The sequence below is a fragment of the Rhea americana genome, unplaced genomic scaffold (genome assembly GCF_003343005.1).
Source record: "Rhea americana isolate MKP2758 unplaced genomic scaffold, rheAme1 scaffold_28, whole genome shotgun sequence".
Taxonomy (NCBI): domain Eukaryota; kingdom Metazoa; phylum Chordata; class Aves; order Rheiformes; family Rheidae; genus Rhea; species Rhea americana.
This window is the reverse complement of record NW_028186401.1, coordinates 1914234-1939414: the sequence shown is the minus strand read 5'-3', so window position 1 is coordinate 1939414 and position 25181 is coordinate 1914234. Positions and strand designations below refer to the sequence as shown.

Genomic DNA, 25181 nt, shown 5'->3' with positions numbered 1-25181 from the left:
GAACAAGTGGTGCAAGATTAGGGGGAGAAAAAAAAAACAGGAACAAAGATATTCAGTTTGCCTAGTTTGCTAGCTGCCTCAATTGTGCAACTTTCTCGTTCTAAATGATTATTTTCTAGTTCTGCTGGCAAAGTGTTGCTTGTCTGTTTCCTGAGAGCAAACACTCTTCTCCTCCTGCCCCCAGCAGAAATGAAGGGCAAGCAGGATCCCAGATCAGATGCAGCTATTCCAAATGGAGTAAGTTTTGCAAACGTGAAAAAGTGCAAGGCCTTTCCTCTTCTTTGCATTCATCCTGAGCAATTTCCTTCTCATTTCCAGATGGTGCCAATTAAGAGTAAGAACCCCTGCCCTAACAGTTGTTAACAAAACAAGCACAATCTGAGACTTTAATGAGTAAAACTAGCATCACATAACATGCCCAGGAGAAGCCAAAATGAAAAGAACGACTGCAACTGGCAACCCATTAGTTTGCTGGGTCTTAAAATTATAGAATGCTAGTGTCAGAGATTTTATTTTTAATACTGAGGGGTGCCTACGGCTGCTGAGTTCAGTGGGATCGTTTCAGGGTTTACAGGTAAGCACTTGCCTAAGTCATTCTGAATCAGTGACTGAGGCATGACTTAAACAGGAAAGCTGGACCACATGTAGTTCCTATTAGAAAGTATTTTGATAATATATTATTTTCATTTTATTAATCAGGAATTGGCAATTAGGATAGCATCCATGCTTTCAATAAATAAATAAATAAATAAATAAAATAAAAAGCAGCCCTGGTTAGAAGAGATCACCATCTAGCAAAACGTGATGTGAAAAACCCCTAACAGCTAGAAAGACCAAAAATCAGACATGGATGTTTTACATCACAGGAAGGTAATTAAATATTTTCACAGATTACCTAAGGATATAACGGATGCTCTGTCACTTGAAAACCTCCCCTCTAGGGTGAGCATCTATCTAAAGAACATTCTTTAGCTCAGCCATGCGCAACTTCTTTCAATTTGCAGATTCCTGAAAATATTGCTATGGTGGTTTCAGTCCTTGTGTAGCAATCCTTAAGCTTGTCTTGTGTGCTTTAGTTACCTTTCCCTGACTACGCACAACTAGGCAGGAACTCCAGCATCTGTGGATCACAGTCTGAAAGCCATCGTTTTCTCAACGTAAAGTTCTGAAGCTCATGGAAGAAAAATCCCCTGGCCTGTGTTGTGGAAGAGATCCTTCTGACCACAGATGGATACATACAGTGTATAAATCTAAAAAGGCATGTAAGCAGTGCAGTCTAGAGGAGATGAACAAAGCAAATACTGGATAATTTTTTCCTTTAATAATTTAATTTTGTGTTGGGGAAAAATACTGTGATATTTTTATTCTTGAAAATGTCGTTTTTTATATGATCATATTCAAAGCCTAAGTGCACACCAGCTGGTAGTTACAAGCATCAAAACCACACCATGCCCATGATAGCAAAAGTTGATTAAAAAAAGAAATAAGGAATACAAATATTTCAGCATATTCTTTTATGCCAATTTACAATATTTCCTTCCCTTCTTCCATCAAACAGCAGCATGGACTACAGTAGGTTTAATATATTTACATCACATGAGATGCTCCAATCTTTGTATAAAACCTTATATTCTGCTGGCCAAGAGGTGGCACTAAAGAAACACACTGTGCTGTAACTAATTAAGAGAGGAGTGGAGGGTTCCCCCCTCCTTTATATCTGATCTGCACAAATGTTGCTGCACTGAGTACATGACAATAAACAAAACCAGTTCAAGTTTCTCGGCACACTCTGTACTGTTTGGGCATATGCTGCACCGCGCTTCAGCTTTATTAAAGAACTGAGGGTTCCACTTGCAATGTGCAAACCTCTGAGGTTGCTTCTTAATAACTTGGAAGTGCTCTTTTATCTGTATTTCTCTTGTTCTGCTAATTAAGAATCATGTGAAAACCTCAGTTCTGTAGCTCACTCAGGAATGGAACAGCCAGATACTTCTGTCCTGAGCAATGAGAAACAGTTTGGACGGTCATTGATAGCATGAGTTGCTAGATTCCCTTGTTTGTTCTAATTTTGCATCAAAATTTAAGACGACCCTAACCTGCTCCAAGCAGATTTGTAACTCAGCATACATTAAAACTGTACTCCTCTCAACTTAGTGAAGAGAGAGGCAAAGTGATGAGAAGATGACAAGATGGAGAGGCAAAGAGAATACACATGGTTAAACTGTGAGGGTGCAAATACTCTGCAGGCAGCTCTCTGCTCTGCCAGCTTCTCACAATGCTCTCTGGGGGTACAAGTTTGGGGCCAGTCGGATCACACAGGAGCAGGGATGGAGAAGTTGGCTTGCCCTCCATAGTATCATGCCTTCTCAAAGCAGTAGAAACTATGCAGCACAACAGAACAGGTTGGTATTAGTTAAAACATAGGAGATAAGAGCAGTGCCATGGAGTCAGACCAAAGCTGTATGGGTTCAGATGAGCATGGGGGAAAGGGTATCTGTAAAAGGGGAGTATTTTGTGGCACACTCTCCCAGAGGCTTCCTGAGCCAGAGGGCGTGAGTTGACCATCAAGAGTAACACCCTCCAATTTCCAGCTGGAGTCTCCTCTGATGCCTCCTATTCTCCCCACGCCAAAACCACCAAGTTCAACATGGCCTGGGAGGTGAAGGAGACGTGCTCCCAGTCTGTCCTGTAGAGGATAATCCCCCATCATCTCATGAAAAGATCCAGGGTGAAAACCTTAAAGTAAAACCTCCCTTTTAGAAACACGTAGCTCCTCATAAAGTCCCAGCACCAAGGAGCGCCAAAATGACAGGACTTCATGACAAATTCATGAAGTCATGTCAGCTTGGATAGGGAGGGGGCTCTCTCAACCTTTACCGGTGACAGAGTCAACCTCTGCTTCCCAAACTCCAAAAAAACGAAACTGGGTAATTCTTATCATCCCCTCCCCCCATAGTTTGTGTCACCCTCCTGGTTCTTCAGGACTGTTTTATCAATGCAATTTTTTATTTAGGTGAGTCAATGAATTCAAGATGAGTTCAGCAATCATAAAAGGAGCAAAAATAGTTGCTAGTCTTACTTGCCAAGAGCCTTAACACAGTGTGCGTGTGTGTGTGTGTGTGTAACTGGACAGAGGGAAAGAGAGTCACCTAAAGGACTGCATTACTGCTGAGATATCAGGCAAGTTGTCATACTACAGATGTGCTAATACTGCTATAACTTACTCCACAGACATTGCTACCAACAGCAGTTCAGAGCCTGCGGTTGCGGATAGCTGAATAGGGGGGATGGGTTTTCTTACAGAAATGCTATAGGGCAAAGATCATCTGGTTTGGGGGAATCCCGGAGTTTTGTCCGGTTATAAGGACTCAGTTTAGAATGCAGATTAATACAGCACCCAGGGATTTCTGAGCCAGCAAGCTGAGCTGTGCTTCGTGCTGCAATCAAAAAAATTAGAGGCAGCAAAAGGTTACATCATCCAGGTCTTAATCCAGAGATACACGTACTAAAAAATGTGGCACATGCTTAAATGCTTTGCTAGGTCAGAGACCTAATTTGCTCCCTGTCAGGAGGGCTGTTCTCTATCACGGACATTGTTTGGGCTAATTAGAGTCTGCTCCTGGCCATTGCAGGAGCAAAACCCCAGGCATGAATCCTCTGGCACTTCTAAGTGCTGTCAGCACTTTGCAGATAACAACAAATAATAATAACAACCTTTGTGTTTGAGGTCTGTGCTTGGGGTGTTTTCAGGGGTGATCAGATGTGGCAGGGAGATTTCCAAGCCAATCAGGACATCCCTAGCCCCATACAAAAGACGCCCCAGATACAATTCTGAATGTGAAGATATTTTCATGCTGTTCCCTGCCTTTCCTCCATCTCCCAATCGCAGACATTCCTGTGCATCGCCTGTCCTTGATTCTTGCACTTTAGATGCTAAACTGTGCTAATATTGCATGACTAATTTACATGCACAATTAACTTGTGTGCACAGTGGATTACGGTCATTAACACCGTTCTCCTATTCCCATATTCACCTACTCACTGCAGCTACCTTGCAAACTTTGAAGGGAAGCGACCACCCTTTCATTACATGTGTGCAGCGCCTCGTTCCACTTCTCTGATTAGCACGCAGAAGCACCACTGCAATACAAATAACATTAATAATGCCATAATGCTCACTGCACATGCATATTTGACACATCACTGGACACACATTTTGTGCATGCAATTCCACAGTTGGTTTCTAGATGAGATTCTCTGTCAGCACAGGCTCCACTGGCCGGGCTTTCTTAGATCTAGTTCAATTCTTGAATCCAGCAGAAACGTGTTATATTCCATCACACCATAAAGAAGTATCCTCTGCCAAAGTTACTACAATCATGAACTAAAGGTCAATAATACTTGGTTGTTAAAGATTAAAGTTTGCTTGTTTGTCTGACTCCCTTTTAGTCTGTTTGCTATCTGACACTAATATGTAACATTGGAATATAGGCCAGCAGGCATGGCTGTGAACACTAGATGGCACTTTGAAGCAAGAAAGGTTGAGAGCTTATGTAACTAAATAAAAACCTCATTTACTGCCCTCATTCACAGGGCAAGACTTTTTCGCTCACTGCGTCCTTGCCACTTCGTTGGTCCTAATTCAGTGTTTAGTCCAACGAGAAAAGCCTGATCAGTTCCCAGACAAATTCTCACCTTCACCAAACGATAAATCTATGGTGACATGATTATTTCATGATGAGCTCTAGCTTGTATTAATATCAGTCAAGCTGTTACTTGTTTTGCCTCAAGTTGGAGCACCTGCATGGAACATCAGTATGATAATTGCTAGGCCAGATACTCCGAAAGCTGTAAAACCTTACTCCCTATTAGAAGGAAAAAAAAAATGGACCCAGTAATGACCTTGTTTCCATTTACCAAACTGCAGCATCAGAAAACGAGGATGCCACTTCAGGCTTATAGATTCCTCATGCCGGTCCTACTGGGTTGTGTCTGGTACTTCTTGGATAATATCTGAAGGCCGTATGTTGCCCTCCATTCGTGCCTGGAATTTGCTCAGAGATGGCAAGGGGAGCTGAGCCTGATGCCATTACTCGGAGCAACTCCGCAACAAAAGAGAGGAAACGCAGCCCGGCCCGGCCGCACGGACTCCTCCAACACAGCCCTCCCTGCCTTCGCACCACACGGCATGTGCCTCTGTGCATGTGCATGTGTGCGTGCGTGTGCCCATGTCCCAGGAAAACAGGGTCATTGCTTCGGACAAGCTGTGCGGAGATCAAGTTAATCAAAATGGCTTTTGGGAGGGATGCAACTTGTCATTTTTCATCAGGCCAGGCTGAATCGCAGGGCTGGGACATCTCAGCGCTGCCAGACTCACTCCCAGAACGATTAGGAGGAGATTTTAGCAACAGGCTACTCACCTTCATAAGGGCACTGTGCTAAGAAGACAAGCAAATGGGCAAGCCCAGGCAGCACAGGGGACAAACGTTTTTTCACTGTATTGAAATGGTGACCAGGAGAGAGTCAGGTGTCTCCACCTCCTTTTTGCTGGGTTGGCTGAGGACACAGAGCTGCCTTTTCCTTGCTGACACCTGGAGCTCGTAGCCCAGCCAGCATTCAGTGGGAATGTGGCTCCTTTTATTTATCCCTGAGGCTACACTGGAATCGTAAGGCAAACCCAGCCTCGATCTGCCTGGCAGAGCAGGTATGTGAACGCGGTCCAGCGCATCCTCCTTCTCTCCGGGAAGCCGTTTTCTCCCCACCCTCTCCAAGTAGGGCCTTCGGGCAGCACCGAGTCCAGCCAGGGAGCAAAGCAGGCTGAGATCACAGTAAACAACTTGCTGTTATCTATTTAGGTGCAAGGGTAAATGGCCACTGACTGCATGGCAAACAGGACACGTAGTAAAGGAAGCCGTAGGATTGCCTTCAAGATTAAGGTTATCCAGGGGGAGCTGCAAGGCCAGCCGGGAGCGTGACTGGAGGCCCCCACGCACCCCGCGAGCTCCCACGCGGTCCCAGGGATGTGAGCGCCGGCGGTACGACCCCACGAGCAGAAAGCCTGTGTCGCGCCATGCAGTGGTAGAGCACAGTCACGCAGCACGCTTTCCTGAGCAGACGCCCTTCCTCACCCCTTCCTGCAACCAGCTCCCAGATGCTACCAGGGTAAATCTCCCACTAGTGCTCCTTCCCTTGTTTTGGAAACCTTTCTCATTTCTTTTGTAGCCACTATTCCTTCATCCTTTTGAGGAGGTATACATCTCAACTGACTGTCAAGTGTTACCAACTGCTTAAAACTCCTGCCTGGATTGATCTTTCCCACAGTCTCATAGTTAGTTCCAAGACTGACAGTGTACCTCCCATCTTTTGTAGCCTTTTCTCTTTTTTTTCCTTCAAGATTTCTACATTTTTAAGTCATCACCAGGATTATTTATTTGTCCTCTCTCAGACCATCCTCACCAAGGTTAGTGTTTCATTGCCTGAAGTTACTTCTTTTCCCTTACTCTAACTGATTGCTGTACTAGATCCTCTTTTCTTCCAGCTGTCTGACTGCCTGCAGTCCCTAGCTCCCCTCCAACAACTTGCTTTAACTCGGTCTCAGGTGTGCAGTTTCTGAATTAGTCAATTTGCTAAAGAGTACATCATGCATTTGTATACATTTCCCTTATTCCAGAAGGAACCAAACACTACTCGAGAAAAATTCCAGTTTCTGATGCTACCACAAACACTGTCCTGCTCTAGGGTAATAGCATGGTTGCATTTCACTGGTCCTCGCTTTGTTCTGCCTTGATTATTTCCCAGATCCTCAGACAAATTTCAGGTAAATTCAAGAGGACTGAATAGCAATACCAGGCTTGCACCCTAGCTCCACGGGCACAGCTAAGCAGTGCTCGTCACCGACCCCACGCTCCTGCAGGCCTCAGCCTTCGGTAGAGGTTTCATCAGCAATGCGAGAGACAGCGACACTGGTAACAGCAGCGCGACGATGTGCAGCCCAGACGGGGCCACGCACCAGCGGCACCAGTCCTGCGTGTGCCAAGCTTGCCATCCCACCGGCCGGCGGGGCCGAGGGAAACCGCGAGAGATGAAGAGGGCTGGCGCGTAGCCAGCCGGGGGCTCCTCCCTGCTCACGCTGGTACCTAACACTCACCACCTCCCACACAACACCCAGTGCGGAGCCTCATCCAGCATTCTCTCTGCTTAAAAAAAACCTTCAAAACCAAACAAACCATAGATTGCAGCATATTCTTCCATTCTTCTCTCATCGCAGAGTATAGCCCTATTAACCTAATAAAGACACTTCAATCTCTCTTCAGGAGAATTCACTCTATTGTTTCCAAAGAAATCTCCCTGGATGTACTGCCAAGAGCATGCATTTTCTGTTGGGTTCCAAGCTGCTTGAAATAACAAAAAATTACCCTTACAATTAAGATCAGGCTGTACAATTTAGATACGTGCCTTAAAAGAGTTATTATTCTCTGCCAGAGATGTATTGTTCTTCCCCATTTAATTTTATTTACTTTTTTTAGTAGATGCAACAGTTACGCTGTCATTTATCAGAGAGAAGGAAGCAGCAGCTGCAGAGCTGTGTATATAAAATAAACACAATGTGGATGAAGCTATCAGAAGCTCAGATTTCAAGGAGGAGAGGGGGAAGACTGCTTTGAATAAGATCTTGTGTGAGTAAAGTTGTGAGATGGAGCTGCAGGGTCTTACCCTATTAAAAATAAGAGTTGGAACAAGTTCTTTTATTTAATGCAACAGTGGCTGTTAGCTGCATGCTTATGGACAGAGAGTTTAGTTTAAAAAAGTAAAAAGCAAATTGGCCATTCACGTTCAAGCTTTGGGTACTCCACAGAGAGAGCACGCCAAACAAACTCATTTCTTTTTAACTCTTTGGCTGTGAGGACTGTACAGCATGGAAGAGGCAAATCTATGGTATATTTATTCAGTTGAGGAGAACTTTTATTTCCCTCAAGGTATGATGCTCATCTAAGAGACAGGCAGGTGGGAGGCAGGAACTGCGCTTGCAGCTCCGACGCCGCTTTGTTGTACTAGCCTGGGTAAATCATTTCATTCGCCACCAGGAGCAACACAGATGCTGACGCTCCCAGTGGCTGCCAGTTGTTTGTTTATTCATCTGTATTAAACCGGTGACTAGGAACCCCATCAAGGATCAGAGCACCCAGACAAGAGGGTTGTACGAGAGCCAAGCGCAATCACATTCTCCGAGTTTGCAGCCGAGTGCCACGACATCACATGCCGTGACATGAATCCGCCCCATCCCTCTCGCGCTCAGGCAGCGCTGGGCAGCGCTACGTTGGACGGATGCCTAGATCGCTCTGAGGCAGCGTGAGCGCAGTGAAACGTCTATCCTAAAACCAAGAGAGGCAAGTGCAGACGCAGGCGCAGTGGCCCGGACGCCACTGCTCCGTGCGAGGGAGACGGTGTCTCCGGGGTGTCCCATCTGCGCTGGGGCGCACTGCAACAACATGCCAGCAAATCCCTTGCGCGGTGCGTCAGGGGCGACAGAGCCGCGTCAGCCAAGCATGAAAACTGGCTGGATGAGCCTCCTTATTGCCGGTGTTTTATAATACAGCTGAAACAATATTAGATTCACCTAAAAGTGATACTAGAAATAACAAACGCACTTCTCCAGTAGCGCACCTTCTGTTTGAACAGCGCACCTTGCTCCAGCTGGAGCTGCACAACCCTGAAACAACCACGGCTGTGTTTTCAGAACCATGTGCATACCCCCAACACAAGCACTTCTACTGCAGGCATTATTTCAGCAAGAGCRTTAATTGTACAAAATATATAAGTATTTTCTATAATTGTATAATCAGCCTGTAATTATATAAAGTAGAAAATACAAACATATATTAAATAGGTGAATGCATTTATTATTCACCATATAAAGTTCAGTGGTAACTGAAATCAGGCCAGTGTATACATGTGTGTGCAATTAATAGAGCGTTGGAATGAGAAGTGTTGCATTTGTATAAATATCTCATAAGCGACAGTCACCTTTGGACTGAGGACACAGATTACAGTGACACTGCATATAAAGGCATCAGAAGATCTGGATACAGCATCTGCCTTCAAGGCCTCTAGATACAGCCTCTGCCAGTTCCAGAGAATACCATTCTTACTCTCAAGCTCTCTTTTTTCACTCTGCTGAAAGATTTACAGGAACAAGAAGAGAAAATAGTTATGTTTTGCAGCCACATCTGCATGCGCGAGTCCTCATCCTGCATGGAGCCCAGGGCTTCTGTTTGCCTCTCTGACTGAAATGGGAGGAGCGGGACTGCAGCTGGCTACACCCAGAGTCTATCAAGGCATGAAACTCTGGATTGGGAAAGGCAGATGAAATGTTTTTTTCTAATTCAGTGACAGAACCCTCACTAGCTGCCTAGCTCATTCACTTAAAACACTGCAACTGTGGGTAAAATGAAGGCAGTTGGAAGTTTGGTTATTTCTTTAGGAAGACACTACCCTTTTAAATGTGCACAAGCACCTGACCACAACACCGTACACTAGAGAGTATGAAATCACCGTATAGACAGACGTCTCTGCCCTGACCTTGATCTGATAAAAAATACTGTGGAAACTTTGATAGAAAAGGTGGTGAGAGCTCTGACCTCCTTTCACTCCTGCTTCTGTTTACGTCAGTTGTAGCTGGCCATTGGAGGCGGAATTAGGCCTCTAGGGTTTTATGTCTCATCTAGAAGAGCAATATTCTAAAATAAATAAATAAATAAAGCAACCCAAGATTCTTCCAAGAGAAATATTTTATCGTATGGAACGGCTCAGGGATTCAGCCTTCAACGAGGACTGTGCTTCGATCACAGATGGGATCTTGGGAACCATACTAAATCACAGATGGTATATTTTTCCTATAATTCACAAAATGGGCTATTTCTACTGCTTGCTTTTTTTTTCCTCCTTCTCTGATTTTTATATTTTGCACACAGCAATTGCAAACATGGATAATTTTTTTTAAAAGGGCCCTTTAAAACATTCTCTTTTAATGATGCATGTAATCTTTTCCTGTTCAGTAAATCTAACACTGAAATGTCACTCTTTTCAGAAATTAAAACATAGTTAATTTTAATAGGATGGAGTTTATATTTTATATGCTTTTTTATCTTCTATGTCATTTCTATTTTCTTGAATAAGCTTAAAGTTCCCCTGTTATCCCTTGAAATATTGTGTCAGCCATGAGCCACTTTCTAGACGAAGACGGGCAGCATCTGCTGCTGCCCACTGGTGGGCCATGGCGAGCTGGTGGTTTGCATCCTTATTTTAACTCTGAACCATGACCAATTCAAGAAGGCAGCATAACTCCAATTCATCCCAACCACCTTTGGTCCTTAACTCAGGCGATGTACTTAGGCATCCTGTAAAATCCCTGGGCAGCAAAGCAACGGGGTACAAGGAGGAGAGTGAGGGAAAGGAGCAGCTCTGGCACTTCACTAACTCATTTTCTGGAGACGCCCCTATCTCCATTGACCAGATTGGGAGCCTGAGGCAGGCAGGTACTTCACCCAAGTTGCGAAAGGGAAAAGAATTTGGACATCTTCCAAACAACTTTAGTCTTAAAACATAAAACAACAGATGGAAAGAGAGAGATGGGGGTCCATGAACAGTCAATGGGACTGTGATATCGGTTTGCATAATACGCTCCAGTCTCTGCACACCAGTGCGTCTCCCCTTTCTAGCTGCTAAGTGACAGCAAAAAAAGCCAAAATTACATTTAATACTTTCCTGAAATTGCTTCATTGCTTTTCCATGCAARCTACCTCTATAGCTGGCACAGAGGTTTTATTTGTTTGCTGGTAGGAGAGGAGGACAGCCTATACAATATGAATAAGAGAAAACATAGCTACAAGCAAATCTATCCGTTCAGCCACAGTCCAAAAAGATTTAGAGCTCCACATGTTGATATCAGCATGGTAACAACTGGGCTCCTACCAGCACTGTGCTGTCATCCAACCTCTGGGGATCCTTTTCTATATCCATTTAACTTTTCCACCTCATTTGCTATCACAAGCCACTCCAATGTTGTTGTCATTTTGTCTCTGTTTTATATTTACTGATGTTATCAAATATTACACTTCACTGGAGGGTAATTTAGACAGCATTTGATGACTTCTTCAATATAGAGCTGCTCAAACATTCATGTGTCAGCCCCAAAGCCAACAGTGAATCAAACCACTTCCTCCCAAATTCCATGCAAGTCAATGGTAATCTTTCCACTGAGCTTTAAATTAAGCTTTTTAAGAGCATTTCTTATTCACTTAAAATCAGGATTGAATAACCCTACGGCACTGATAAGAGCTCAGTATTGTGATAACTCTGAACCACACTCGGGCCGAGCCCGGGTGGCAGTGTGTCGGGGGGGGGGTGTATGTCACATACTAATTTAGTCATGCCATGCATACTTTCAGTGTCTTGTGTTTGTTTCCCTTTCTCTCAGGAAAGGTGCATAGCAATCTCTTACTGTCACAGACTGAGACTTTGACCTACTCGAGAACATCTCCAGACCTCATTATTAATGCTTGCATGCCTAAGACGCAATCACACTTATTAGCACTTTCTAATTGCACAAAATGCACTCCTTCACTTCAGATTCACGCCAGCGTGGATCTCTCTCATGTGCACATCACCTTTTTTTTTTTAGGGGAAAATGTACATTTAATGCAAGATCTCAGAGGGTGAGCACCCACGTTTGCTAGCTCTCAATGAAGTGCCACAGCTGGAATGCACACTGATCTTGGTATTTTAATGCTCATACACTCTCTCCCATACGGCCCAACTATTCAGCCTTTATGAGGACAGATATAAGCCTAAATGCTTTAGATGTAGAAATTTTGTAGCCATGCCTTGCGTGATTTAGGGCAATACTGATGCAAGGCAAAAAGATGGCAGAGCTCTATGATCTAACAGCTGCGCAAACAGGCTAGAGAATTTAAAATTCAGGAAGCTGTATCTTCAGGAAAGCATTAAAAAAAAAATCCCTAGTACCACATCTGGTGGCATCAAATTGTCATTATGACATGGTATTTAAGATGATTTAATGGGTTTATTGCCAAGTAAGAACCTTGGAGTTTGCTTAAACTACTGTGCATTAAAAGGATGTAACTCTTTAAGTGATATTCTGACAAAGTGCTGCCTAAACAGTTCATTATCTTTCAGCAATACACACATATGTACATCAGCATGTGTGTGTATAGAAATAAACACATCAATAGGTTGAAAGATAAACAGACCTGCATACCTACGTACACGTGTATTTAACGATATTCTACAGCAGACTCATGTGAGAGCACTATCTTTTGGAAAAATTAATTCACTCCCGGTTCTCCCTCTCTCTCCTGCACCTCACACATCCACATAACAGACATGATTTCTGTCCACCTTAATTACCTCTCACTTAGGGTAGTGAATCAATGGGAAGTTTTGAAACAAAGGATTCAGCTACTAAAAACAGCCTGGTGAAGTGTCTGCGAAAGGTTACCGATTATAGACAACTTCTAAGAAAAAGGTGCCCAGAGAAAGAAACGGTATTTCTTTTCTTGCTGAATATTTTTAATGTGACTTAGTGCTTCTTTCACCTTTAGTTCCCAGAATGGTTCTCGTTTCCTCTGAATCCGACTTCTTATCTCAGGCCTTTTCAGCTTCTTGATTTTAAATTCAATCCGTCTAATTCAAATTCAAGGCACACTGCTCCTGAAGTCTCTCACCGTGTTCTGATTCTACAGAACGGCGCTGTTAATGGTATGAGCTTTTGTCAGCGAGCATTGGCGCAAACTTCCTTTTACGCTTCTTCCTTTCATACTAGATTGACACGACACATCGCAAACTAGTCAGACAATCGTGCTTCAGGTATCTAACTTGGGTAATTCTCTCTCTGCTGATTATATACAGAACTTAAGTTCCTACCTGCAGGTGCCGTGACGAGCACCTCGGGTAGATGCCGTAGGTGAACAACAGAGAGCCACCTGGGAGACCACATGACAGAGATTTGTCTAATTGGACAAATTCCTGGGCAATTTTATCCAGCCACCGGCAGCTTTCCTATCATCTACGGCAATTCTCTCCCATCAGTGCATTTGCCTTTTGCTGTCTGAATAAACTGTCCAAGTATAGTCTGCCACTGCGAGCCACTTTGTGCGCATATAAAATGAAAGCAAAAAAGGCAGTTTGTCACTGATCCAGGCAGAATTACATGTTTAGCTGCCACAAGTGACCTAGACAGTGAGCTTCAGGACGCCAGGTCAGCCCTCACAGGCCTCTGCAGTAACACGCCTGACCTGCTTATTACGAGATGTGGTACTACCACGCTACCAGGCGCCGCTTTGCTCGGCACAGGCACTCCCTTCAGGGCGAGCGTCTGCCGAAAGCCACCTCCATGCTGTACCACTGAACAGGCAGAGCTGGCTCGCACCTAGCCGTTACTGACAGCCGGCCCTGCAACAGGCTGCTACCTGCTTGGGTCTGATTTTTATTTCTATATATCAGTAACAAATTATATTGATTTTTCATTTATTTTTCCCCTGTAAAATCCTGCTGTTATAATTTACTTGAAAGTAAGTCAACTTCATTTCAAAATTGAAAGGGGTCTTCAACAGCCAAAAGGTCAGTATCTCCCCCCTCCCTTTATTTTTTTGGCAAAGGTTTGAAAGTGAATAATCGGAAGAGGAAAAAATCACCTCAGGTTGTTTATTGCCACTTCCTCTTGCATTGCAGTTAATGCAAACCTTTGATTAGCCTGCTGAAGAGACCACACATTCAATAATTTGAAGTAAAAGGTTAATGGTGTTATTACAACTATTATCCCTTTTAAAATCATTATCCTCTTGGTTTTTTATGTCTATATTACCTTCACCTTTCCATGAACCCACTTTACCAGCTGTTTCCCTCTGTCATAAAGTTTGCTGAACATCATCCTAGGAATAGGATAAATGCCGTGTTTTATCAATCAAGCCTAAGGGAATTCTCAGCTTCTCATAACCCAAACTGTAAAGGGAGATCATTACAAAGTTTCTATTTTGATTTTTAAATTGGCCACGAGTGAAATATTCCCTGAATGTCAAGGTGTGAAATGTTGCAATTAAGATCCCATTTCTCTTTGGAAGTTTTACAGCTTAGCAAAGTATGCAAACTAAAGACTTAGAAGAAAGTAATCAATTATAATTATTTTAAAATTAGTTATTTATTAGAAGGGAAAACAGTCTTGAGCAGAAAAACAAAGAATGACCAAAATGAAGACAAAGAAAATGCGATAAATAGAAGTGACAAGCAGTCCCATTTCAGAAGCATCTCCCCAACTTAGGAACTTAAACGCTCTTGACTTTCAGGAAGACTTATGCTCCTATCCCTCATGTTGGAAAATGCGAATTAGCTTCCTAAAACTTCAGAGTGAGACTGACCTCTAACTGCATGGCAGTGGCTGAGACATATCTAAAAATGCTACTTTCTCTCAAGAGACACAAAGAAAAAGATTCAGATTGCCTAACTTCAGCCACCTTAAGTTGCTCCATCAACATTTGATAACAAGTTCCCTCCTAGAGTCAATGGAAATCAAAAAGGCACTTCGAAGGACATGTCTTAAGCATCTATCTTAGGAGAGAATGACGTGACCTCCAGAGGTGCCCAGTTCTCTCAAGTGGCTATGGAGACAGCTCAGTCAAAACACAGAAAAATTGCCTTGCATTCAAGCACATTAAGTGGTCTGGTGAGTTCTCCAAATCTGATCTAGTCACTGGTGTGTGGCTGTGCTTCTATTGCAGTCCTGGTCTCTACTCTTGTCCTAGTAACATTTGACTCAAAGATCCAGAAGAGAACATACGAATACTACTGCTGTCCTCTGCAGACCATGCAAAGCCTGTGAGTGGGCAGTCCCGACTGCTGGTGCACACCGTTCTGCACTGCTCAATTACAGACAACATTAGCAGAACCAGGAGTCACATATGCAAGTTTTAAGCACAACAATCTGTTTTTAAAGTCAAAAGAGCTCATAAAAGCAAAATAGCTCTACCATTCATTTCTACTAAGCTATGAGCTAAACTGGGTGTAAACAACATACCCTGCTTGTACTCCTGGCCCTCCCATCTCTACTCTTCATTGAAATGTGACACCAATATAGGCAGCATGAAAAAGTTCTTATAGATTGCACAGTTTCACACAGAGCAACTGATGTTCTGTTCCAGATTGTTTTCCCTCTATTCTTATCATCATGAAGATGTAGATAAAATTTACCACGGAGGGAGAGGAAGCAGATTGTTAGCTGCAGAATACCACCCTCTGCCTGGTAAACCCAGGATATGATCAGACCTACCAGCTGCAGTGCTTGGCCCTACAAATCAAACACAATCACTCAGAGCCAAATCTGTGTAGACACAGGAAATAGCTACTAATACTGAAGGTCAGTGAACTGTTCCTTTTTAAACTGTGGTATTATTGAGACTTTGTTTTCTTCAGTGATATGAGATATTCAGCTCAGTGACAGCTTTTGGCCATGTACACTAGCCTTGTTGAACTTCAGTCTGTCCTAGATTTAAGATACTAGATACTCTTTAGGACAACCAAGGGCACACCAGCCACAACCAAGTGGCACTGTCCAGTGACTTGACTTGGAGAAGTCAGTTCAGCCTCAACAGGGCCACATGAGGGTAACTCTGCTGCCTGGCTTGCCATATCTCCTTTCTTGGAAAAGTCTGAGGACAGATAGGAGAATTCAGTAAAGGGGTGGTGCTCAGGAGAAAGCTATTCATACAGCTTCTAGGAAAAACAACCTGAAAGTACCTGTCCAGAGTACAAACTATCTTTGCTTCCTTATTTTCATGTTGGAAAGTAAGCCTATGACACTCAAGAGAAAAAAGATTTAGACTAGGTCTGAAAAGAGATATAAAAAGGCTTAATCCCTCCAAGCTTCACCGAGAGTTAAATATCAGCAACTAGAGGTGAGTACCCAGCAGCATTTGAGGATCTAGGTCTTTGCTCTTTTTAACAGTTAACTTCTTCAGTCATTTTCCAGTAGGCATCTTATGTAATCCATTTCCACATGTTTTTCAGATCCTCTGGACACTGTAAGTCAGTGTCTTCATCAATTACATACTGTGCCCAGGATTTAGCTTTTGGTTTAGAAGAACTTACCTACATGGAAGATACTTCCAGTGAACTTAATTAAGTTAAAAAAAAAAAAAAAGTGAAGGAAATTAAAGGTTTTACAACAATCAAATTTTAGAAGTGCTCAGGTTTCATTATGCCAAATAAAAATATCCAACCTTCTTGGTATTTGAAAAGAATCTACTAATGATAATACCTCTACATGAAAATATGTTCTCTGGAGAATAGCAACAGAATGGCATTTACTGAGCTCTTAGTAAAATAAATGAAGTACTCTGTGATTGCTTCCTTTGAACATGAAAAAGTACAGGTAGTGCATACTAATGTTTTCCAACAATAGTGGCTATCAGGAAAAAGCTTTGATCTGTGCAGATATTTAAGCAGAACAAAATATATTAAGCAGAAAAAAATCAGCTTGGCTGATGCCATTTTTATAATCATGGATGCACAGGAGAAGTCAATGCCTATACAACTTTTAGCATCACAGGCAGAAGTGAGATTTTTCTTTTTCTCCTTTTTAAGATTCTGAACATCTTGTGACCAACTTCTGAATGGTAATTCAAGAAGAAAAAATGGAAAATTTTACCATCTGAGAGATGTAATAAGAAGCAAATTTCCAATACAAAAATCCTCTGACTGATGTGGGCTCATCATTATCATTGAAAATAATCTTCCAGTTTGTTATAATGACAAGAGGATATGTAATGCTATTCTGATACAAGAAAAGACTAGGTACATTCATTGATCGAAACAATTCTAATTCACCCCATAGAAGAAGATAAGAACCACTACAGCAGGCAGTTAAAAGTCCATCTAGCCCTGTATCCTGCAACACTTAATACTTCGTATTTCAGAAGAAAGTGTCAAAATAGCAGCCTCATGGTGAGCGCTTCTAAAATGAACAACAGTAAGTGTGTTCTGATCCCCCGTGCTCTCCATGGCTGGCCAACCATTATGGTTTCCAGAACAACAGGTATTGTAGCAAGTGAGCTTCATGTGCGTTCTCGCTTTCCTTTATGTGTATGTATCCACACACGCACACACAAATATATATATATATAAATATACACACAGATATATGCCTACAACACACACGTACACATACACGCACACAGAGTGTCTCAAAAGATCCTGAAGTCCTAACCTTTTCCTACATTTAAGAATAATTCAGGCTCTTTTAAAAGGAAGTAGACAGACTTAACCAGTAACTGTCAGCCAAGTTTCTTCATTTCTGTTTTAATCAGAGCTCAAACTGGTTACCCAGAAATTCCTTCAAGAACGGTTAAATATTTTCAAATGTGGTTAACCCCTTAACGGTTTTACAAAGCCACCTGAGAAAGGGAAAGTGGAACGCACAGAATATGCTGAACATCAAGCTTGGGAAAATGGTCCTCATGATAAGAGGCGTAAGATATTCATCTTCTTCACTTGATCAAAAGAAGGGCTATGGGAGTGACCACTCTTGATAGACATGTAGAAAAATTCAGTAGTGTGAATTATTTGACCTCATACAAAGCGGCAATAGAAAGATCTACTATTTAGAAACTGATGTTAATAATTTCTACCTTGAATTAAGACATAATTTCCTTTCAGCAAGATGAATAAAAGCTGGAGGTGACTAAGGAGGAATGTTTTGCCAAGTCTTGGCACCTTTAAGGCAAGACTCGGTACCTTTCTAGGATGTGTGCTCTGATGGAGCTTTGGTGAGAGATTTTACCTGTATGTACATGAAGGGGGAGGAAGATGTGGCTCAAGTCCTCCTGTTCCCCCTGGGGCCTATGAAATGAATTAAGAGAGATTCAGATTCACTTCCACAACGGGCCACGCTCATAAAAGGTGCAGCTCTACGCTAAGACAATAATTATAATCAGATTTCATGCCCTGCAGCATCAGCTGGTTACCTGTAAATGTAAGAGGATTTTTCCCCTAGATTTGTCAGTCAGCTTCTAACAGCAGGGATGTTCTACCTTCCTTCAAAACACTGGAGACAGGAGGAGTTCAATGTCCTCTGCTGTGACATCAAGAATGTCCTTGACTGACTGGATGATACGACTTACTTACAGGCCCAAGATTATTCTCATCACCAGATTTTAGGGGAAATGTTGTTAAGGAGCTGGTTGTTTTAAGGTACATTTGCTTTTCTACCTTCTGCCATTCAGGGTTGATTCTCTTGATAGGATCATGTGGAGAGATCTCACCTTCACACACCTGACCAGCATCCAGTGACCAGAGGGCCATCAGGTATTAATGGTCTCTTGTTTTCCTTTGTTCCCCTCCTGTGATAGACACTAATTATATGATGACTGAAATACTGGCTTAATTGAGGCCTTTGAGCATGAGATACGGCATCCAGGAAAAAGTTAATAGCTTATGATAGTGGGTAAACTTTATTAGATGGACATCACTTTGGTCATAGTAGCTATGAAACAGCAGATATTCTCTCAGGGTTACAAGGGAAGGGGGTCCACATCATGGAGTACCTTCTGCTACTCTAGGCTTAGGAGTTAAGAGTATCTGAATGCATTTGTACATCATCATAATTTCTCTAACATTCAACAGTCTGACATCAAGCATAAGCACCTCATGAAACATGCATCTATTTAAAGGCATAATTATACTGTGTCTATATTGCAAATCAAGCTATAATAGCAGCAGGATACTGCTATAAATTGAAGCTTGTATTCCCATTAGCAGAATGTGACTGTGGTCCCAGGCTGCTCCTGTTCTACAGATCATTCATGTTGTCTCAGGCTGCTGACTCCACCTTCCATCCACCGTAGCGCTTATTCTACCTTCCCTTTTGGCTCAAAGCACTCCACTATCTCCACTTTCTGCTGAAGTAATATCTTTACAGAGCCTGCACAACGACAGCAGCAATCAGAGACTGTGCTGTGAAAATGCTGCTGCACATGAACACTCCTGCAGCTTTGTTAATTGCTGCATTGCTGGACCATGTTGAGAGCCATATGCAGTCGCAACTGAGACATCTTCAAGCGGATACTGTCCGGCCAACAGTGGATTTGGAACTGTCTTTATTAAGATTTTGGAGATGCCATCTGTGTTTTCTTACAGATACAAACCCACGTCATTGTTTCGCATGAATTAGTAAGGCTCAAAAATCACCGCAACACACACATTACTGTTTACAGGAATGCTCTAACAAAAGATGAGTTCAGATCCAGACTTGCACTTGCATTTCCCTTCAGTGTGAGATTTTCTGGTTTGAGATCTGGGTTCACCTCAAGTTCAAACTTTTTCCAAGTGAAGAAAAGGGCCCTTTACAAAGCCATCAAAACCCTCAAATTACAGCCAGAGTAGGAACTAGCTAAAACAGCACATAACTAAGAAGCCAAACGAGTTTGTTAATTCCCCTTTCCCTTTCTGCTATTAATCCCTTTGAGCTTGAACACCAAACCATGAGCCACACAGGAATAATGCAGCTGCTGTTTCAGAGTCTCTTAAACAAGAGAAATCTGTATCTTCCCTCTTTGTCAGGTATTTATAGGAACATTTCTGACTATCATACTTTCAAGGGAAGAGTCACTTAGACACAGGGGGGCACATTTTACAGTTGCAGTGCTTCCTCCAGAGGAGCACTTCCAGAAGGCTACTTTAATTGTTCTGGTGCCACTGACCCCTATAAATCTTTCTGTCCTCAGGGGACACCAGGATCAAGGGATGTTCAAAGCACATTCATTTTTTCCTCCAGCAATGCTCCTTGCAAAGCATGTAGTAGCTGTAAATACTCAAAGCCATGCTCAAGCAGTCTTAATGCCCAACTAAGTTCTGGATTTAGATTGCTTTTATGACAGAGAAGTAGTCATAACAGATCCTGCAACCTGATTCACTACATAAACATTTAACCAAACCACAGGCCACTCAAGTATTTTCATTTCCAATGCATAAGACAGCATGATGGTCTCGTGCTGGACTACATCCTACTGCACTGGGGTAGGCACTGCTGCAGGAACTCTTGTGCTGTGTGGAGCAAGGGAGTTGTAGCCACTTCCCGAGAGTCTTCACTTCGGAGGTGAGGGGGAAGGCTCTGACACTGCACTGCCCTGAAAGAGGGCAGAATCCCTCCCAGGTAGCACCATAACTCTTTCCTCTACCCCCAGCCTCTTGACCCAGTGATCAGTCACACCTCTCCCACTCCCCAGAAGGTAAGAAGAAAAGTTAGGAGGCAACTGTATGAACCTAGCACTTGGTGCATGAGCCTTGATAGGTACTCAGTCACCCCATCTAATGCAATCTGCTCTGCCTCCGGGCCAGATTTCCCACATAGGCAACACTACTGTCATTTGCGATTTTCTATTTCCAGACAAAAGCTTGTATTAATATTGGTCTTCTGGCCTTTAGGACTATTGTGCTTTGTCTGAAGGGCTCTGTGAACAAACATCTGTCAAGATAAAATGTGTACTTTCTGATTTCTGGGTTACTATCTCAGTATTTGCTTTTCTAAATATACCATGTATAGCATGATACTTTAAAATATGCTCACTAACGTTAATACATTGGCAGTGGTCACACATCAAACTAGCTGGGCACTGTGTTTGCAGCAGCATTTAGAAAAGCATCTCTGGCTCCTTGCAATCTTCTATGTGTACGTGTCACTTAATTGTCTAAGAAAAATCTGGCTGACCTTTCAATTACCAGTAATAGAATAAAAAAGCAATAAAAGACTGTACACGACAGCAAGTGTCACCAATATCCATTCCTCTCCATCTTGTGCTGATTAGGGCAGCCACAGAAAATTCACACTCCAGTCCAGGGCTGCATTTTTGGCACAGATCTAAGAACGAAACTCACTGGTAAAAGGTCAGGAACCAAGAAAGGGAAGATCTATCTTCCATTCTTTCCTGTCCTGTCTCCATAAACAACCCAGAACAAGGATTTTTGCATATCTGGAAAAAAATAAGCTCTACATTCTAAGGGCTCTGTGGGACTTAAAAGAGTGCTTTGGGGGGAATCATTGCTCTCTCACCAAGTGCTTTCTAGTGTCTACCAGACCTGCTAGGATGGGTGATTGCAGACAGAGATACTGGTATATGGGCAAATCCTCCCTCCAGAGCAAAAAGAAAGCCAACAGTCTTGTGAGGCCTTCATTCAAGCAGTGCACATCTCTAGGCTCTTCTACTGAACTCAATCACAGTGCAGCTGCTGATCTTTTGTATATCCTGTGGTTGCTGCTTGGTAAGAAAGATACTGAACTGGATGTTATAGCACAGCAACTTCAAATATGAAATTCAAAGTTCCTAAACCAGCCATTAGCAGCTCTTACAACACTTCTCAAAGTCCTCCTACAGGGGCAGAGGTAACTGTTCAGTCTCTGAACTGGCAAGCTATTTATTGATCACGAAGGTTTTCTTGGCAACCTCCTAATGCTAGTACATGACTCACGATTAAGAGCTCTGTCCCTTAGTTTCCTTCTTACAGGAAGAGGACAGGAAGCATTTCAATTCCTTCCTAGTCACAAGTTGGACCCCTGACAAACAAGAGATCTTCATGGCAGATGTCACGGTTGCTTAGACACTTTATCTTCCAAAGAGGTGGTTATTTATATACTAGGCATTCTTCTGTGTGTGGAAAATTGGAATCTACATGATACTTTTGAGAATTCTTCTCACAGGTCCAAGTCCTGATAGCCTATTTTCAATAGATAAGAGTACTGAAATGAGTTGAAGATAATTACAGCATCTAGAATGTTAAACTGTTAGATCCATCTGAATTCAGTGATCTGATCACAAGAATCATTTCCAAATTAACCACTAACAGCTAGGATCTTCTTACAGCAGCTCGTAATATGTTCCTATAGTTGCTTCACCTTCATAATCTATTGTTCAAAATAATCACAGCTTTGAGGATGCTTTAAAATAAGATCTTTGGGTATTCTTTACTGTTACAGGCTAACTTATGCATTAATTAGCTTGCTCAAACAACTATTCCTTACAGAGCCCAAAATGGCAAAATGAGTGGAAATAAAATAAAATCACCTTGTTAATATAGCTCCCACATGCTTCCACACATGCACATAGTCACACACATAAACCCACACTCAGTGTTCATCACTTGTTCCTTGCTTTGGGCTTATCACAGACTAAAATAGTGATATTGTGGTGTCCATCACTCATATTACAACTTCACTGGTCACCTAAAATGTCTCATGCATGAGAACGTATTCACAAGAAGGGTGCCCAAACAAGAAGTTTGAGAAAACGCTCAATCACATCATGATAATTTGAACAAGGATGTTCTGATCCTTGAATCTTTCTAGAATAAAACGTATTAAAAAGCAAACACACACCTAACACAAGTAACATCTGACTGCAACTGAACTCTCCTATTGACTCTTGTGTCCTCCATGGATTACTTGTTCCTGTTATTCAAGGCTTTTAACTCTCACTAATTCTGTATAATGTTTTGTTTCAATTGTTTCAATGTAATTGTTCATGTACATTAATTTACCTATTTAGCTCACTTGCACTTGCAAAGAAGAAATGGGAGGCCAAATTTGAACAGTTGCATAATATCCATAGGAGAATTAGTTGGTTTTTCACATGTTCTAATTCAAACAGGAATAAAATTGAGTTCTTTTTCTCTTATATGCATCATACTTTCAAAAATCAGTTGCAAAAAAACTGCATATACACGTTGTGCCTAAGTTAATTTAGCAAACATTCAGTATGTACACCCAAGTGTGTTCAGCTGGCTGGCTACAAAACTAACCTGATATTTGCTAATGCAAAATAATAGATATAAAAAATGTTTTTTTGTGACATTAGACATTCAGGCTGTATTACTTTAACTAAAAATAACAAAGATGGCAAGACCTTATATACCACAATTCTCGAGTACAATGGACCCCATTTGCAGTTTCTATAAATCCATCCAGGACTTTTTTTCTCTCTTCAGGCAGACAAAAACACTGTACACATGACTGTCTAGTGTCACATACTCCTCTTCTTGCCATACACAGTTACCCAAATGGGGCTGATTCCCTGAAAATTGGAAATTTGATCCAAACGCACTTTTTTTAATTGAAAAAAACACATACCTCAATTAATTTATTTGTTTAAAATATGGTCTGTTAAACTGTTTCAGAAAGCACAGAGGGATATGATCAGCCAACATTTTTTTTTAATACTCAGACAACCATCACAGCATTATTTTTTTCAGTTAAATATTTCTCCAGTACAAGAAGGGGAATGTCTGGCCAAGGGTCCAGATAAACCCTATTAATTTCTCTCATCTGCAACCACATTACTTTTTCCCATGTTGTTATTGGTTAAAACTGTGATGTATTAACATGCATCCAACAAAAGGTGTTCAGAAGGCCTACCTGGCTCTCGCAAGGATGAGATCTTCATCACTGAAGGAATTTCGAATATGAGCCCAAGCTTCATGGAACAAGGTATAATGAAGCCGCATCACAGACTCTGAGAAATCCTAAGGTTATCACATCAGCTATTGAAAAGCCAAGCCTCTGAGTCTGGAAGACACTTTTTGCAATTTTAGTAATTAACTGAGTCAGCTGGGGATTCAGCTCACATGGAGCCATCAGGCTGGGGCTTTCCAGTGCACCAGAGGGACAGCAGACGCAGGAAGGAGCCGCCGCTGAGAGGCGTTGAGGGCGCAGGTAATTTGGAGCAGTACGTGCCTCCCTCGTTACCAGCGGAACTGCTGCCAGCTCATCCGCCACTCATGCGCTGATGCAGACTCGAGCAAATGTAAAATATGGCTCTTCTTGGTATAATTTTAGGAACTGTCCAGCATACAAAAGCCATTTCACTTCATAAAATAGATACGTTTGCCATTTTTCATACAGATGCTGTGGTTTCTCCTAGACTGAGGCTTTTACAAACTGAAAACAACAACAAACCTTGCTTTTGGGTCAACGGATAGATCTTTCAAGTATTAGCTCCAACATGTTTGTAGGAAATGTTTTATCCCACGCTGCTCAGGCATAACAGTGTGCTCTTCTGTAGAGCTGTTCAGCTCCGAGCATTTTTCAGCTATGTAACTACAAAATTCATGAAAAAAAAAAAGCTTTTGGAGCGTTTCTTCATTCGCAGAGCACAGAAAAAGGCAGGTAACCCAGAGCTAGTCACTCACAGATGGCATTCACTATCATGCCCCTTCGCTGGCGCCAACGGGAAGGCCGAACACAGGCAACGCTGCGTGAGGCAGCCCAGCAGCAAAGCCAGGCCCAGGCGGCGGTGCTCGGCCTTGCCCCACTCGACACCCTCAGCAAGCCCTGAGAAGAAGGGAGCCCGCCGAGGCCAGAGGCCTCGCCACACCACAGTAGCAGGACCCTTAGGAGGACCAGGAGCAGCATCACCACCACGCTGAGAGTCCCTGGATGTCCCCAGGACAAAAGAGCAGCCACTCACACTCACATCCCACCTCACGCCTGGCCTGGCCGCCATTTCCCTGCCCCCTCCCCTGCGGGCTGGCCCCGCCCCCTGCGGGCTGGCCCCGCCCCCTGGCCGCCTGTTTATCCACAAGCTGTGCATGTGGTAGCCGTGCGCCGCCATTGGCCAGCACGCCGGGCAGCTACCGCCGCCCTGCCAATCGGGGCCCTGTCCACGCGCAGCCGCCCCCACCGGATTGGCTGCGCCGCGCTGATCACGCAGCGTGACGCAGGCCGGGCGTGCGCCCGCCGCCGACCCAATGAAGAGGGGGCGCTCGGGCAGCCCGCGGCAAATAGCAGCGCGCAGAGCTCGGGGCTGGCCAACGGGGAGCGCGGCGGGGCGGGACTTTCCGCTGCGGGCCCTGGCGGAGACGGGCGGGTTTTAAAGCGGCCATCGACGGCGGCGGCCGGGCTCCGCGCGAGCGGGGCGATGGCGGCGGCCGGGCCGGGCCTGGGCGCCGGGGCCGGCGGGAAGGTGAAGACGCTGGCCCTGGTGCTGGAGGATGAGGCCCGGCGCGGCGGCGGCGGCTACTGCAGCGGCGACACGGTGTCGGGGCAGGTGCTGCTGGAGCTGGCGGGCGCGCTGCCGCTGCGCGGGCTGCGCCTGGAGGCGGCGGGCCGCGCCCGCGTCGCCTGGAGC

General features: G+C 43.4%; 1 protein-coding gene and 1 long non-coding RNA gene across 2 annotated transcripts in view; one reads left to right on the top strand and one right to left on the bottom strand.

The window, feature by feature from the left end:
- LOC146593781 (uncharacterized) overlaps positions 1 to 24548 on the bottom strand; it is a 64836-nt gene extending 40288 nt beyond the window's left edge. Inside the window, exon 1 of the long non-coding RNA XR_014896294.1 lies at positions 23471 to 24548. This is a non-coding gene — a long non-coding RNA (uncharacterized LOC146593781). The remainder of the gene's footprint in view (positions 1 to 23470) is intronic.
- A 275-nt stretch (positions 24549 to 24823) lies between these two features.
- ARRDC4 (arrestin domain containing 4) overlaps positions 24824 to 25181 on the top strand; it is an 8399-nt gene continuing 8041 nt past the window's right edge. Inside the window, 1 exon segment of the mRNA XM_085308756.1 lies at positions 24824 to 25179. Within this exon segment, the coding sequence (XP_085164882.1) occupies positions 24972 to 25179 (208 nt within the window). The 5' untranslated portion in view covers positions 24824 to 24971.